General features: G+C 39.4%; 1 protein-coding gene across 1 annotated transcript in view; it reads right to left on the bottom strand.

Annotated features, from left to right (window-relative positions):
- LOC128666516 (lysosomal alpha-glucosidase-like) overlaps window positions 1-12,851 on the bottom strand; it is a 154,888-nt gene extending 142,037 nt beyond the window's left edge. Inside the window, exon 1 of the mRNA XM_053721167.1 lies at window positions 12,753-12,851. Coding sequence (XP_053577142.1) covers window positions 12,753-12,851 — 99 coding nt within the window. The remainder of the gene's footprint in view (window positions 1-12,752) is intronic.
- Window positions 12,852-18,584: the final 5,733 nt, after the last annotated feature.

Here is an 18,584-nt window from a genome sequence, read left to right as displayed (position 1 = left end):
GATAAATTCCTTAGGTCAGCCCAAGACAAATTATTGTACATGGTGGGTCCCATTACACAGATATTACAGCTCGCTGACCAAGCGGTTGTAACCTCACAACCCCTAGACCCCCAGCAGGTCAGAGAATGGGCCCAAAGAACAATATGCCTATTAGGCAACACTATTGTGGCACTCTCTTCTGAGAGACAAAGGGCAGCATTATCCAGACTAGACCCCAAACTTGCAGATATGGCTAAAACAGGCTTACTTTTTGGTGAATTCTTTATACGAGACTTGAATAGATTCGTGTCTACTTTCACTTCGCTAGACAGGGCTCAGTCCAATGTACGCAGAGTCCTCTATAACAGAGGGGTTTTTGCCAGGGCTTTTCAATTCAGGGGTCGTTCACCCAGCCAAGCAGCATTCAGATGTTCCTTTCGCCAGCAATATGCCCTGCAAATCAGACCTTTATTCCCAACCAGAGGTCGGCCCTTCAGAGCCAGAGGTCATCCACAAACCCCTTCAGTTACCACTAACCAAGGTGAGTCCTTTGTTCCTACATGCTTCCTCCGTAGAGTTAGCGGGCAGATTTGCTTATTATTTCACAACTTGGAAAACTATAACCTCAGACCAGTGGGTCCTGCAAACAGTATTAGGATTCCACATAGAGTTCTTCCAACTTCCATCACAACCCCTTCCACCAAACCCAATCCCTTTCCCTTACTCTATGCAGGAACTTATAAACATAGAAATGCAACAACTTTTACAAAAAGGAGCTATAGAGCGAGCCTCAACACAAGGTCAAAAAGAAAGATGGAGGCTTTCGCCCGTCATCAACCTGAGAGCATTAAATCTATTTCTAGTCTACCCCCATTTCAAAATGGAGGGCATACACCTTCTAAGGGACACCCTGCAAGGTCAGGATTGGATGGTTCATCTAGCCTTAAAGGATGCCTATTTGACGGTCCCTATGCATCACGCATTCCGTCATTATCTCCAGTTTTTATGGAACAGGGGTCTCTGGCAATTTACATGCCTGTCTCAGCTCAGCACCCTGGTGTTTCACCAATATTATGAGTCCAGTGGCGGCCTTCCTTCGGAGCAGGGGCATCAGATATCTTATATCTAGACGACATCCTCATTTTAGCACAAGACAGACACTTGCTTCCCAGACATCTAGAGTTCTCGATGAACCTCTTACAACACCTAGGTTTTGTAATTAACCATGACAAATCTCTCCTATACCCTGCTCAAACTCTAGAGTTTCTGGGATTTATGGTGAATACAGTGACAGCTACCTTGGCTCTCCCTGATACCAAACTGACCACTATTCAGAAGGAGCTCAGATCAGCCCTGAGAAAACCTCAAATACAATTGCGACAAACCTTTCAAGGATTATAGGACTATTGTCCTCTTCCATTCAAGCAATCTTCCTAGGACCCTTATATTACAGGGCCATGCAGAGGTTGAAACACTCATCTCCACAAAGATCCTTCTATTGCTCAATCGGTGACACTCTCCCCAGAGGTCAGACAAGAAATTTCCTGGTGGCTCCACAACATGGAAGCCTGGAATGGCAGAGCCATTTTCGGGTCCTCGCCAGACTTTCTAATAGAATCCGATGCTAGCCTTCTCAGTTGGGGCGCGTCTTGCGACTTCCAATCCACAGGGGGCAAATGGACACTGGAGGAGTCATCACTCCATATTAGTTCTCTGAAACTCATAGCAGGTTCCTTTGCCATCCAATCCTTCAAGGATTCATTAAACAATTGTTGTGTCCTCCTCCGAAAGGACAGCATTTCAGCTGTCCAGTATATCAACAAACTTGGAGGCACCAGGTCACTGACCTTATCGAATTTAACTCTGCAATTTTACCAATTTTGCTTTGAGAACAATATATTGGTAGTGGCGGAATATCTTCCGGGACAGTCCAATGTCGTAGTGGACTGGTTTTCCAGATACTGGAGAGATGCCATCGACTGGAAACTGAACAGGCAGACTTTTCTCAAAATTCTGACTCTCCGAGGACCTTTGTCCATAGACCTCTTCGCGTCTCGCACCAACCACCAGCTCCCAACATACTTCAGTTGGTTACCAGACCCAGGAGCTCAAGCCACGGATGCCTTTCTTCAGAATTGACCTCCTCACGGAGCTTATGCCTTTCCCCCATTCTCTATGATCTGTAGAGTCCTAGCCCTCATTCGCAGACTCCAGATCTCTGTCGTGATCATCACTCCCCTCTGGCCAGCTCAAGCCTGTTTTTCAGCCCTGTTAGAGCTATCTTGTCAATTTCCTCTTCTGATATCTCCCTTTCCGAACCTCCTGAGGAACACGGAAGGAGACTATCGCCTATTAGTTCTAGACAAGTCCCTTTTTTTCCTAGTTTGGAATGTTTCAGGGGTTCCTGGGATTCCTCAGGCCTTTCGGACACAGCTCAAGGTCTCCTCAGAGATTCCTGGGCCCCAAGAACTCATTGGTCCTACAAAGCTGCCTGGTCAGTCTGGGTTCGTTGGTGCTTGGCAGAATGTACCGATCCCTTTTCAGCACCTCCAGTAGCTATAGCAAATTTCCTCGCTCATCTTTATGAACAAGGGAAAGCATATCATACAGTTAATCTGTTTTGTTCTGCCATATCAGCTGCGCACCTCCCGATGAATGGTCTACCTGTAGGTAAGGATCCTCTCATCTCTCGTCTCCTGAGGGGCATCCACCTTAGGATGCCCTCTCAATCTAGATATAAATCTCTCAGGGAGGTCTCAAAACTTCTTTCCTTATTTCAGTCATGGCCGGATAACCCTTTGTTATCCATGAAACAGTTGTCAGCCAAATTAGCTACTCTGCTCTGCCTTATCTAATTTTGACGAGCCTCAGATGTTCAGGCTATAGATGTAGACGTTTTCTCATTATCTCCTTCAGGTCTACATTTCCATATTAATAGACGCACTAAAACCTTCTCATCTTCCCTATCTTACCCTTATCTAGATTTGGAACCTCTGCTATGCGTAGCAAGATGCCTTAAAGAATATTTTTCTCATATGGCTCCCTTACGTAGATCAGGAACAGGCACATTACTGATCTCTTATGTTCAGCCCTTTCGACCCATATCGGGTTCCTACTATTGCCAGATGGATACGCTGGGTCATGTCCCTATCTCCGATTCCTTCCTCCTTTGGGGCTCATTCAGTTAGAGGCGCGACAGCCTCATGTGCCTTTAGGAAGGGTTGCTCTTTGCAGGACCTCCTGGCTGCAGCAGACTGGTCTTCTAATACTATATTTTGCAAATTTTATTTAAAACCTATTTTTCAGGCTGCTTTGTCCTTATTAGATGATTAAGCTTTAAAAAGCAAAATAGGAACCTCCTGTCTTGTCATAAAATACGGATTATGATAGCCATGGTGACTCTATAGTCCCAATTTTATTAAAGACAGGAGGCGAGTATTTTGCCCCCCTTGGGTAAAACAATATTTTCTCCCTCCTTATGTTTTTTCTAGTGTGAATGATCTGGTTTCGAGATCAGGAAATACTTGTGGGAGATTCATATGTTCCGGTTCCGTTGGAGACTTGTTGGTCTTGTTATGTTCTACAGTTCCTGAGGATTGGTTTGGTTTGGACCAGTAAAGAAAGAGGATTGTCCAGAGCCTGGCTTTATTACCGTGCACTGTGATCTGATTGGTTGTACAGTTATACTATGTTACTTTTTTCTGTACCGTATTACTGCTGGAGTTTAGAAAGTAAAAGTAAAGCAAAATACTCGCCTCCTGTCTTTAATAAAATTGGGACTATAGAGTCACCAAGGCTATCATAATCCATATTATCAATAATAAAAATGAAAAAAATATATATATATATATATATATAATGCTCCTCTAAGTTTGCGCCCCCCCCCTACAGGGACTTTTTAAGGCGGCTGCCTTTATTGCCTTTATGCAAACGCCGGCCCTGTATGTCACTGTAAAATCCCTGCCTATGCTTTTTTTTTCTAACACCCGAGAACTCCTTTCTATGATCACATATAACTTTTGTGTGTAATCATTTTTATTAGACATTGTTAATATAAGTGTAACTGTACTTTGTAATGTATTTTTTAAGTGTTTCATGAAACTTTTATGTTGCGTAAAACTGTTAACTACAGCTCTTTGAGCGCGGAAAGGATTGTTGCGTAAAAGGCGAATGCACGCACACAATCGCGATTTTTCAAAACTTGTTAAAGCTGCGCAATGGAAATTTATTGTGAAAAGACCACATCACACGCGGAAAACTCATAACGTGCTACTTGTAATCTTGCCCTGTATTTTTTCCATGTGAAATAATTCTGGCAGTTTCAGAAAGTGGGAGGGACATTCTGAAATTCTCTCTTACAACTCTATATTCAAAAGAAAGAAGGGGTTATCCTTATATAAAATGTGCCCTTTGGGTATGGTTATTCAACTTTAATGTACACATAGGGGCTCCCATGAGCCTCTTCTCAAGTAAAAGCACATATATTTACGCTAGGTGATCACTGTTACCGCAACTATCATCACCAGGCTATTAAAACTAATATAGGTGACTTATTTTAAAGAGGGGCTTCTGGGCTCAAAACAAGGGGTCTTGGGGGTCTCTAGTCCTCTTTGATGACCTGTTATAAGAAGATAAAAGTGTAAAATGTGTTTAATTGTGTATTTTTTATGTTGTGCTTATACTTTAACCCCAAGACACACACTGAAAGAAGAGGAGATTAACTGTCAAACACTAGTTTTTGGGGGTTTCTAGGAATTAATGGAGCTGAGATTGAGGTACACAGTCCTGAACATTAAAGCTGGCTTACCGAATATATGATAAAAATCCAATCTTTATTCAGCAATCCAGACTGTGTACTTTTTGGTTTCAATACACCAGTCTAAAGCTTTAGCTCCCAGTGTGTTTGAAAGTGTCACAATTGCAGGACTGGAGGTGACGTAGTCATCTGTGTAAACTACATTGCATGGATGATGGCCATGTGTTATCAAACACACTTAAAGTGCAACCCCTGCTCCCTGTTAAGGTTGCACTCCCCATGAAAGACATTTTGCACAATTCCTTTTTTTATAGAATTCCCTGAGCGCAGACCCTGCGAGTGCTGGTGGGATTTGTCACATCTGAATCAGCCCTGAAAGAGGCATGAGTGTATGGAGAGTGAGCAGTGATGTTGTGATAGATAGAGCAAAAATAAAAATAGATAATCTGGAGGTCAGAATGAGATATGGAAGGATGCTGAGGTGAGAGAGATCTAAAAAATTATGTGGGAGGGTTAACGGAGAAGTATGGTTACTGGAGAAATTAGCAGAGGGACAGAGAGAGTTTACAAAAAAACAAAATGTATGCTTACTTGATAAATGTATTTATTTTCAGGAATGGGAAGTCCACAAATTATTCTAATTACTAGTGGGATATTCACTCCTGGCCAGCAGGAGGAGGCAAAGAATATCACTTCCCTTACCCATAACCCCCAGTCATTCGGCCGAAGGGAAATGAAGAAAAAAAAAAAAAGGTATAGAGGTGACTGAGGCTTTACTAAAACAAAAAACCACCTGAATGTAAATAAGGGCGGGTCGTGGACTCTCCATGCTCATTTTGTTTTCGTTCCTATGGCATGGAAAGTCCACAAATCATTCCAATTGTGCAAAATGTCTTTCATGGGGAGTGCAACCTTAACAGGGAGCAGGGGTTGCACTTTAAGTGTGTTTGATAACACATGGCCATCATCCATGCAATGTAGTTTACACAGATGACTACGTCACCTCCAGTCCTGCAATTGTGACACTTTCAAACACACTGGGAGCTAAAGCTTTAGACTGGTGTATTGAAACCAAAAAGTACACAGTCTGGATTGCTGAATAAAGATTGGATTTTTATCATATATTCGGTGAGCCAGCTTTAATGTTCAGGACTGTGTGCCTTTTGGTAAATACTTAAACCCCTGATTCTAACCAAGGCCTGAACAAAAGACTGAACATCTGGCAGAACTGCCAGACGTTTATGCAAAAGAATGGACAGTGCAGAAATCTGACCCTTCAGTGTACTGACTGACAAAGCTTTCTCCAGGCCCTCCTGAAGAAAAGCCAAAATTCGTGGAACCCTTACCTTGTTCCAAGAAAAAACATTTGAATCACACCAATGAAGGTATTTATACCATACCCTATGATAAATTCTGTGAGTAACCGGTTTACGAGCCTGAAGCATAGTATCTATGACTTTCTCAGAGAAGCCAAGTCTAGCCTGAAGCATAGTATCTATGACTTTCTCAGAGAAGCCAAGTCTAGCCTGAAGCATAGTATCTATGACTTTCTCAGAGAAGCCAAGTGTAAGGCAGGTTAGGTTTTATTTTACAGGTAAATTTGTATTTATTTTAACTACGTAGTTAGTAAATAGTTAATAACCATTTACTATTCTACCTAGTTAAAATAAATACAAACTTGCCTGTGAAATAAAAATAAAACCTAAGATAGCTACAATGTAACTATTAGTTATATTGTAGCTAGCTTAGGGTTTATTTTATAGGTAAGTATTTAGTTTTAAATAGGAATTATTTAGATATTAATTTTTATTTAGATTTATTTTAATTATGTTAAGTTAGTGGTGTTAGGGTTAGGGTTACGTTAGGGTTAGACTTAGGGTTAGGGGTTAATAACTTTAGTATAGTGGCTGCGACGTTGGGGTGGCAGATTAGGGGTTAATAAGTGTAGGTAGGTGTCGGCGATGTTGGGGGCGGCAGATTAGGGGTGTTTAGACTCGGGGTTTATGTTAGGGTGTTAGGTGTAAACATAACTTTTCTTTCCCCATAGGAATCAATGGGGCTGCGTTACGGAGCTTTACGCTCCTTTATTGCAGGTGTTAGGCTTTTTTTTAGCCGGCTCTCTCCATTGATGACTATGGGGAAATCGTGCACGAGCACATAAAACCAGCTCAAAGCAACGCTGGTATTTGGGTGCGGTATGGAGCTTAATGGAGCTCAACGCAACCATATTGCCTGCTAACGCCGGGTTTTTGCAAACCTGTAATAGCAGCGCTATAGGGAGGTGAGCGGTGGAAATGACTTGCAAGTTAGTACCAAGCCGCTCATAACGTAAAACTCGTAATCTAGCCGAAAGTCTTATTTAAACAAGAGTAGCAAAATTGCACAGGAGGAACTACTTGAGACTCCAAGCAAAAAAACGTTTGTCAAATGGCAAATAGAACAGTCCATCATGTCCATAATCAGCAAAGTCTTTATAAGATACACTAGCTCTATCAAAAATAAGCAGGCTAATATGTCTGCAAACAGTTTACTGATAGACACCATAAACCTCAGCTCTGCTGAGGACTTACCGCTCCTAAAGACCAAAAGATAAATCCCACTAAGCTCTTGGTCCTCACCAACCGTCCACTAACAGCCGCTGTCGAATACACCTTGTCAGAGAAACCTCCGGTCTGCACAGGAGCCAGATATAGGAAGCGCAAAACAAACGCAGTCACATGACCGCAATTAAAATAACTATGCCATCCGCCTCTCACTCTGAAGGAAACAACGCGAAAAAACAGAGAGCTTCCTATAGAGAGGCTAAACCTCTAACTAAGGCCAAAGCGGAGCGGCTGTCAGACAAGTCAAATGACCACAACAGGAAGCTGATGAAACTCCGGCAAACAAACGCCAAAAACACCTCCTAAAACATAAAGGAGGATAAATACCCAAAATTTACAGAGCCCAGACACCTATATAGCCCACTATATAATAAGAGTCCTCTTAGCCAGAAAGTCCCTTAATGCAGTGCCCCTTACATGTTCCCTGCCCAGAAAATAATATGCTCTGTATTAGCATACAAGTTCCCCTGATTACCATCCACACTCCACAGAAATCTTGTATAATTAACTCCTAGAGTGCTGGCACCTTCTAACCTAGAAGGGAAAACACTCACCTTTGGAAGCAGCAGTCTGGCAGGGAATAGCTTCTTTAGTGTGTCAGATTACTCCACATCTAACAGTGACCTGTAGAAAAAGAAAAAGCTGAGTAACCAACTCTGGTTTTCATAATGGGGATAGCATAGTTGTTAAAAATAAAGAAAGGACCAGCTCGCCACCTTCTAACTGCTAAAAGCCACCATTACTCTTACTAAAGAGATTCACATGGACACAGCACAGCCCCAAATCCTTGCTTGCAGGGAAAAGTACCCATAAAAGGATTAAATATGTAGGGGTGACAAGCTGATAGACTGATAACGGGAGACTGGATCAGAGAAGGTGAGTAATGAAGATACTAAATTTATAAACCCACAAAAACATTGACACTTTTGCTTTGCAAAGGTTGTATTGTGTACCTGGCTACTACATAAAAGATAGCCGGAGGTTTTTTTACGCCTTTGTTATGTCCTGATCCATGTTCAAAATATTGTTTATCCACAATGGAACATAATATGGTTTTTCCTCTGTGTTCCATCTTTAAGAAAGTATTTAAAATATATTAAAGTCTTTTTGGAAAATGTGTCTTCCTGAGCTGAACTAAACTATTTTTTTCTTGCCCAGCTTGGTGTAGGCTTGGACCTACCTATAGAAGAGCTCATTAGCCAGCGAGCAATACATAGATAGGTAAGCAAAATGCAATGCCTTGCTTGCTGGTTTCAACACTTTTATTTAGTTTTTTATACAAAAGATATATTACTTTTTAAAATTGTTCTTCTTTCATATGTGTGATAGATCAGTAGATAGATACATACATACATACAAGTAGATAGATAGACAGACAGATACGAGTAGATAGACGTCACTTTAAAGGGACAGTCAATGCTAAAATTGTTCTTTCTTAAAACGATAGATTATGCCTTTACTACCCATTCCCCAGCTTTGCACAACTAACATTCACCAAGATTACAAGATGTGCGCTAAACCCGGTGCGTAAATAATGCTACATATTTAGCGGTATCGCACTTTCCATAGTGCTGCCATTACAAGTTACAGAAAACCTTCTTTTAGTGTGCGATATAATGCGGTAAGCTCCATACCGCACAAAAGCCAAGGCCTGACTTGACGTGCTTGTGCACGTTTTCCCCCATAGGCATCAATGGAGAAAAAGTGTTAGAAAAAAAACTAACACCTGCGATTGCGGAATGGCTACTTTGAACAGCCAATAGAATTTATGCAGCTCTCATCCTATTGGCTGATTTGAATATTTCAGCCAATAGGAATGCAAGGTACCCCAAAAATAAAAGGGGTACCTTGTATTCAATCTTCAGTGTGCGGCGGAGATCGCATGAAGCGGAGCCTCCATGCTGGATATTGTTGTTGCCGCCGGTCCTGTTCAGCTCCGTGCCATCTGGATGAAGATAAAAGATGCCCCCGCGATGGATGAAGATGTCGCCGCCTGGATGAAGATAGATGTCCGGACTTCAGGAACTGTGAGTACATTTTTAGGGGTTAGTGTTAGGTTTTTGGGGGTGTTTTTTTTTATTTTTTTATGGGCAGCAAAAGAGCTGATTGCCCTTTTAAGGGCAATGCCCATACAAATGCCCCTTTAGGGGCAATGGGTATTTTAGGATTTTTTAGACTTGAGGTGTTGTTTGAGTGGGGGGTTTTACTGTTAGGGCCAGGGTACTTTGTAATTTTTTTATGTAAAAAGCTGATTGCTTCAGGGCAGTGCCCTACAAAAAAGCACTTTTAAGAGCTATTGGTAGCTTATTGTTAGATTATGGGGTTTTTATTTTGGGGTGGCTTTTTTGTTTTTATAGGGGTATTAGATTAGGTTTAATTTTTATTATTTTGGATAATTTTGTTTATTATTTTTGTAATCTTAGATTTTTTTTATTTTTCTTCATTTTAGTGGGGTTTTTTGTAATATTAGTTTTTTTTAATTTTTTCGTAGTGTTAGGATTTTTTAATTTAGTTTTTTTATTTTTAAAATAGTTATATTAGGTTTATTTATAGTTTAAAGCTTAGGTTTTTTTAATTTCACAGGTAAGATTATTTTATTTAAAGGTAGTTATATTGTAACTTTAAGTTAGGGGGTGTTATGGTTAGGGGTTAGTAGTTTAATTTAGTGTGTTGCGATGTGGAGGTCCAGCGGTTTAGGGGTTAATAGGTTTAGTTTAGTATTGGCGATGTGGGGGGTCAGCAGTTTAGGGGTTAATATGTTTATTTAGTGTTGGCAATGTGGTGGGTCGGCGGTTTAGGGGTTAATACTTTAATTTAGTGTTGGCGATGTGGGTGGGCGGTGGATTAGGGGTTAATAGGGTTATTATAGTATTTGCGATGCGGGGGTGGCGGTTTAGGGGTTAATAGTGTAGTCTATGGGTGTAAGTGTACTTTGTAACATTTTTGTTATGAGTTTTGTGAAACAGGTTTGTCATTTTGGTCTTTGATCGCGGAATGGATCGTTGCGGTATAAGCTATAGCGCTAGTGTAATAGCCTGACCTGAACAACTTGTAATACGGGAGATCTGAAAATTCCACACTCAAAAGCCATGTTTTGAGTGCAGAATAGAGAGTTGCTTTACAGGCTAAAATGCTAGCTGTATCGCCGCAACTTGTAATACAGGAGACCTACCATTCCATGCGCAATATTTCAGCGGTATAGCCTTACTGCAACACTTGTAATCTTGCTGATTGTTAGATTAATATACTTTATAATAATTAAACCTCTGAATTTCTGCCTGTTTCTAAGCCACTACAGAAAGTCTCTTATCACATGTTTTTTTATTTGCTTTTCACAACAGGGCTAGTTCATGTGGACCATAAAGATAACATTGTGTTCACGCCCATGGAGTTATTTAAGAGTCAGCAAAACACAGCACTAATTGGCTACAATGCAAGTTAATAGAAAAAAATAAAAAGTTATGTGATCAGGGGGCTGTCAGAAGATGCTTAGATACAAGGTAATCACAGATGTAAAAAGTTTATTAATATAACTGTGTGTTGGTTAAGCAAAACTGGGGAATGGGTAATAAAGGTATTATCTATCTTTTAAAACAATAAAAACTCTCTTGTAGACTGTCCCTTTAAGCCATAAACTGTGGGGAGTCTCCTTCACCCCTGTGTTGCCCTTTCTCGGAATTCTCAAGCATATGCCGTCTATTTATCTTGCTTCTTTTTCACACAAAATATTTTGGTGCCTGATGAGTATTGTTTTCCCAAACCCTAATCTCTGTCCCTTTACCACATCCCTTGTAAAATTCACAAAATTTCAGTTCTGCCACCAAGTCATGCATCTTATTTCTGTTACTGTATAATTGACTCACTGGATTATACCAGTCACCTGTTAATTTTCACTAAATTAGCTGTTTCATCAGACTTTTTGACGACCTATGGAATTTATCCTTTATTTATTTTTCTCCTGCACAAAAATCTGTACCAAGCTTCTAGGGACATGTTGTATATTATGCTGGATATGATTATCTTTACTAGGAGGGGGGGGACTTGGTTTGGTGGGTTCTGACATTTAATAAAAAAATAATATAAACTATTTTGAGGCTGGTAAGAATACATATAATCACTCACAGCATTATGTATTTCTGCTACAATTTAAAAGTCAAAATATTATTGTTTAAAAAGATAGATAATCCCTTTATTACCCATTCTCCATTTTTGCACACTTCTGTGATTACCTTGTATCTAACCCTCTTCTGACAGCCCACTGATCACATGACTTTTTATTTATTATCTTTTGACTTGCATTTCAGCCAATTAGTTCAGTGTCATCCACAACCCACATGCGTGAGCACAATGTTATCTATATGGCTCACATGAACTAGCACTACCCATGTTGTGAAAAGCTAATACAAAAGCATGTGATAAGATGCTGTCTGTAGTGGCATACAAACAGGCGGAATTGTATAGGTTTAAAGGTTATAAAGTATATTAATATAACAATGTTGGTTGTGCAAAGCTGGAGAATGGGTACTAAATACATTATCTATCTTTTAAAACAATTACAATTTTTGTGTTCACTGTCCCTTTAAAGGTATATGAAACCCATATGATATTAACCAACTTTCTAATTTGCTTCTATTATCAATTTTTATTTGTTCTCTTGGTATCTTTTGTTCAAAAGCAGGTACATAATCTTAGGAGTCGGCCCATTTCTGGAGCACTATATGTCAGCAGTTTTGCAAGAAGAGCACTAGATGGCAGCACTATTTCCTGCCATGTAGTGCTTTAGATGCCTACCTAGGTATCTCTTCAACACAGAATATCATATAAATGAAGCAAATTTTATAATAGAAGAAAATTGGAAACTTTTTAAAATGGTACGCTCTGTCTGAAACACAAAATATTTTTTGGGGGTTTCATAACCCATTAAATTGGGATGGGTAAAGATGTGGCACGTTCATTAAAATTATAAAGCCACAGTAAATATTTAAAACAAGAAGCCTCCCACCATTCAGTGCAGTAGAATTTGCATAATTAGCAAGTACATAATAAAAAGACAAGGCAATAACACCTACTCTGAATTTTGAATAAGCAGTAGATTTTTTTCTGACAAATTTATTTTGTCTCCAATTTCCCAGCCCCCTGTATCATGTGACAGACATCAGCGAATCATAGACTAGTAAACGTATACCCTGTGAGCTTGTGCACATGCTCAGTAGGATCTTGATCTCCAGAAAGTTTGAATTTAAAAATACAGCAACATTTGATAATGGAAGTAAATTGGAAAGTGTCTTAAAACCACATGTTCTTTCTGAATCATAAAAGTTTATTTTGACTTGAGTGTCCCTTTAATTTAATTAATCCCTGATAATCAATTTTCTGCATGCCAGGCATGTTTTAAAAAGGCATCTTTTACTAACTTTTTTTAAATCTGCAGGCTGCCCATCTGCTTCTTTGCTTTTTTGTTCTCCGTTATAAACAGTCTCTACTGGAGGCGGGGCGTAGCCGTGCAGGGACATGGCCGCTGTTTAGAAAAGCTCCGTGCAAGCCATAGGTCTCTAGCCTAATAATCAAAGTTAAAATTGGGAATTTACATCTCAAATGCCTATACTCTGCTAGATGAACCTTGCTCACAGACGCCGGTAAGCCGAAGAAGAAGAAAAAGAGCTCCGTCATTGTAAAAAAAGACGAACCGCTATACCGAGTGAAGCAGACTACAATATGGCAAGAGGCAAATGACTTTCCCATGAAAGTAATGTAAAGTATTGGGATCTCTGCTCAATAACTTAACTATACAACCACCGGGACTTACAGATCACTTGCAGCGGGATCTGTCTGGAGGAGATCGATTGCAAACAGTGCGCCGCCATTACGCAAGACCACGCGGTAAGGCAATTTGGGAACAAGGGGGCGGAAAAATACGGCATGACCAGAGACAAAATAATTCACTATAGAACTTGGTCTGAGGAGTTTTTGGGCTGACTACTAGTACATCTGTCCTGGCCATGGACAAATAGACTGATACCTTTAGAACAGGCCAGTGCAAGGGAGCCGTGATATTACTGGGAAGGGCTGTGCAAAGCAAACACGGCAAACAGTAAACGAGAAAGGGTCACAGTAGAATATGAGAGTTGTACTTGGATTAACCATAAGAGCCATATAACTTCGATTTTATCGATATCCACCCTCTTGCAGACACCCCTTTTCTGAGACATACAATAATAGGAACCTTGCTAAACCTCCTTCCCCAAACCACACATTGAAACAGCCTGAAATCTACAGTATACAGGCCGCATTACTCGACAATGACAGCAAAGAAAAATACTAAAGCGGACAAAAAACTAACAGGTGTCACTTCAGTGAATTCTTTCTTCACCAAACAAGAAACAGAGACGCCTGAACAGGTGCAGTCACTCCTTGGTGACGAGTCTGCACAGCAAGAACTGCGCTTTGTTACACACACCACAAACTCAGACCAATTGTCTCAGATACAATCTACTATCTCACTACTACCCTCTAAATCTGATCTCGCTGAGCTAAAAACATTTATTAAGACTGAAATGTCATCTCTGAGGAAAGACATAAATGAAATGGGGTCAAAGCTCGAATACTTAGAAGAAGAACAGGATTCACTGAACAATATTGTGTCTGATGTCAACCACCAACTAACAAGACACGAATCCATAGTTCAATCTCTCCAATTGAAAGTAGAAGATTTGGATAATCGTAACCGACGCAGCAACTTAAGAATAAGAGGTGTTCCAGAAGAAGCTACTAAGGAATCGCTGCCCTCCTACCTCTTGCAAATGTTTGAATATATTGCCCCAAATGTCAAACTCTCTGAAACGTCAATGGAAAGGGCACATAGGGCCCTTAAACCACTCCCTATCCCACCAAAACCTCCTAGGGATATCATTATCAAATTTACAAATTATTTAGACAAGGAGGCTATCTGGAAACAAGTGCGACTCCAAAGAGAAATCAGATTTCAAACATACAGTATTCAAATATTCCAAGACATTAGTCCAACAACCATAGAAAGAAGAAAAGAGATTCGCTTCATCACCCAAAGACTACAAGAAAGGAAGGTGAAATACAGATGGGGATTCCCCTTCAGCCTAATTGTACAGAAGGAAGGTAGAACATACATATACAAGGATCCAACGGACATAGACTCTTTCTCTAAAGGCTTGAACATTGACTTCCCACAATCTGATCTACCGAATTCAATCACACACCAGAATGCCCCCCCCCCTCCCTCAGAGATCGCAATGGTCAACTGTTCAACGAAAAAAGAAAAAGACAGAAGACACTGCTTCAGATATATAAAGATGTTCGATAAGATCTGATAAGTATACAGAAAGTTATGCATTACTGTTGTTTGCTGTTGCTTTAAATTTAGAATTAGGCATTGGGAACTCAATAGTCACTTCTTGAATCTATGAAAATAAGATGAACAGACTTGGTCACGGTGTGACATATATACCAAAGAACAGACTAACTATGTGATCGAAATATTATCCTTAACTTAAGAGGTTATACCTGTTATTTTGTTGAAGAGTTTACGTTGCCATTCTATCAAAAGTTATATAAACAGAAATGTTTTGTTTTAATATCCTAAGTTCTAAACAAGAGATTAAGTTATTATTAACTAAACAGTTAAAATATGAGAAATTAAAAAGTCCTTGATTGGTTGTTATGAAGGTAATAGCAACAACAGACTTATGTAGTAAAATAATCAGAAGATCGCAAATATTGAGATAATGAGAAACAGTTGATTATTTAAAACCAGTTGAAAAATATTGTCATACCCAAATACACAGATTATATTGTTTAGATACTATAGTGTATAACTAAGTAATTCCCTACATGTAATATTTACCTGTGAGCTGGAGACCTACAAAATGGCTTGCTACCTCATGAATGTTATTGTGATGACTCTAATTTTTGTTTTCGTTTTTATTTGTTTCCCCCTTTTCTCAAATCTTTTCTTTCCATTCCTAGTTGGCGGTCCTGTCCTATCCTGCAACCATAAAGCACTTTATAAAAAAAATACTTGTGTAAGTAACCTATATCCTATCTATATTAATCTCACATTTCATCTAGATTATGGCTAAACAAATAAAACATATCACACACACCAACGAATTGCAACTATACTCCATCAATGCAAAAGGTCTTAACATACCACAAAAGAGATCCTTGGTACTGAGAGATGGTCGTAGTCAGGGAGCAGATGTGTTGTTTCTCCAAGAAACACACTTTAGAAAAGGAAGAGAACCCAATACATTTGCTAGCCAGTTCGGAATCTGCTTTTGGGCTTCACATCACAAACATAAGAAACAAGGTGTTGGTATCATAATCAAAAGAGGTATCCCCTTCGCAGAACTAAATACCATCAGAGATAAAGAAGGTAGATACATTATAATTATCGGTATACTCTATAACCGACCAGTGACACTGGCTTCAATATATGCGCCTAACACAGGCCAACACAAATTCATTAAAAAGATCACTAATAAAATTTTAGATTACCAGAAAGGACCACTTTTAATGTGTGGGGATTTTAATATAGTTTTAAACCCGGAAATAGACAGCTCTTCACAGCGATCATCACTACCTACCTCACAGTTAAATAAAATAAAAACATATCTCAAACAAATTGTCGCCCAAGATGTCTGGAGAACCCTCCACCCGTCCAGTAGGGACTATACATTTTACTCATATCCTCACGAGACTTACACTAGAATAGATTACATGTTTACAGACGTAAGTGGCTTGGCACTATTTAAATCAGCTAAAATTAACTCAATCACTTGGTCGGACCACTCAGCGGTGGTGAGCTCCCTCGTATGGCCATCTAAACCTATTAAGGATTTTGTTTGGCGGCTAGATGATTATTTATTTACCGACCCTATCAATGCACTAAAAATTGATAAAGCACTAACGGAATACTTCCAATTTAATACTTCACCATTAACATCTCCTCAAACATTATGGGAAGCACACAAAAGCGTCATACGAGGTGAAATGATGGCTATAAAAGCATGCCATAATAAACTTAAAAGAGAAGCAGTTAAGACATTCTTAGATAAAATCCAACAATTGGAAGACAGACATAAACATTCTCCTTCTAATAAGGAGATACTAAGGGAACTGACTACCAAAAAGCAAAAACTAGCATCACACCTATCTAAAGAAATTAAGAGAAAAGCATTTCATAACCGACAAAGACAATATGAGGGCCGCAATAAATTTGGGAGGCTTTTAGCAAGGTACCTTAAACACAAAAATCACAAAAAATATATCTTACACATTACTGACGAACAAGGGCAATCCCAATACTCTACACCTAGAATAGCACGAGTATTTCAGAATTTTTTCCAAAAATTATACAATATTAGAAATAATCCGCACCATCAACCAGAAAACCCTCAATTACGACCAATCGTAATAGATAATTACCTTAAACAATTAAAACTTCCAACTATCACTCCCGAACAAAAAGATACTTTAGAAGAACCCCTGACAGTAGAAGAAATAAACCTAGTAATTAAAGATCTACCTACAGGGAAAACACCTGGCCCAGATGGCTTTACTCACAAGTACTACACTACATTTAGAGAGACACTATCCCCACAGATGCTAAAATACTTCCAATCTATAGAGTCCTCCAGCGGGTTTTCGGATAGGGCCTTAGAGGCCCATATAACACTCCTACCAAAACCAAATAAATCCACTTCTCTACCTGCAAACTATCGTCCCATTTCATTATTGAACACGGACATTAAGATATTTGCAAAAATTCTATCACATAGACTGAACAAAATTCTCCCCCACATAATACATTCTGATCAAGTTGGTTTTGTTCCGGGCCGCGAAGCCAAAGACAATACAGTAAGAGCATTACACCTTATCCATTATGTCACCAAAAAAAAGATACCATCCCTATTCTTATCTACTGATGCCGAAAAGGCTTTCGATCGCATAGCATGGGACTTCTTAAAAGCCACGTTATCACAGATAGGCCTAGGCCCCCAAATTATAACCCGTATTTCTCTTGTTAAGTGTATCTAGTCCACGGATCATCCATTACTTATGGGATATTAACTCCTCCCCAACAGGAAGTGCAAGAGGATTCACCCAGCAGAGCTGCTATATAGCTCCTCCCCTAACTGCCATTACCAGTCATTCTCTTGCACCCAACGAATAGATAGGATGTGTGAGAGGACTGTGGTGATTATACTTAGTTTCATACCTTCAATCAAAAGTTTGTTATTTTATAATAGCACCGGAGTGTGTTATTCCTTCTCTGGTAGAATTTGAAGAAGAATCTACCTGAGTTTTTCTATGATTTTAGCCGGAGTAGTTAAGATCATATTGCTGTTTCTCGGCCATCTGAGGAGAGGTAAACTTCAGATCAGGGGACAGCGGGCAGATTAATCTGCAAAGAGGTATGTAGCAGCTTATTATTTTCTGACAATGGAATTGATGAGAAAATTCTGCCATACCGATATAATGTAAACTCAGCCTTAAATGCAGTAGCAGCAACTGGTATCAGGCTGTCATGTATGTATATTTTACACTTCAGTATTCTGGGGAATGGCACTTCACTGGAATTATACTGTATGCATAAAACTTTAGCCTAATTTGCAGGGACTAGCAACAGGCTTTTTAATAACACTCAATTTATTAATGTTAAACGTTTTTTGCTGGCATGTAAAATCGTTTAATTTTCTGAGGTACTGGGTGAAAAAATGTTTTGGGCACTATTTTTTTCCACTTGGCAGTTGTTTTATTTAATTTATGACAGTTTACTGATCTCTCTCACTGTTATGTGTGAGGGGGAGGGGCCTTTTTTGGCGCTTTTGCTACGCATCAAAAAATTCAGTCAGAAGTTTATTGTCTTCCCTGCATGATCCGGTTCATCTCTACAGAACTCAGGGGTCTTCAAAACTTGTTTTGAGGGAGGTAATCACTCACAGCAGAGCTGTGAGATTGTAGTTGACTGTGATAAAAAAACGTTTATTTCTGTATTTTTTTTTTTTTTTTTTTTCTGCTATCAGGGTTAGTTATCCTTTGCTAATGGGAGCAATCCTTTGCTAAAATTGTGTTTTTTACAAAGATTTGATGCTATAACTTTTCAGTTTATTAATTTTCAACTGTCATAACTTTTTCTGTGCTTCTTATAGGCACAGTACGTTTTCATATTATAGTAAATTACTTGAAAAGTATTTCCAAGTTGCTAGTTT

Source organism: Bombina bombina, chromosome 1, assembly GCF_027579735.1.
Source record: "Bombina bombina isolate aBomBom1 chromosome 1, aBomBom1.pri, whole genome shotgun sequence".
Taxonomy (NCBI): domain Eukaryota; kingdom Metazoa; phylum Chordata; class Amphibia; order Anura; family Bombinatoridae; genus Bombina; species Bombina bombina.
Note: the sequence above shows the minus strand (reverse complement) of the source record. Positions and strands in the feature narration are given on the sequence as shown.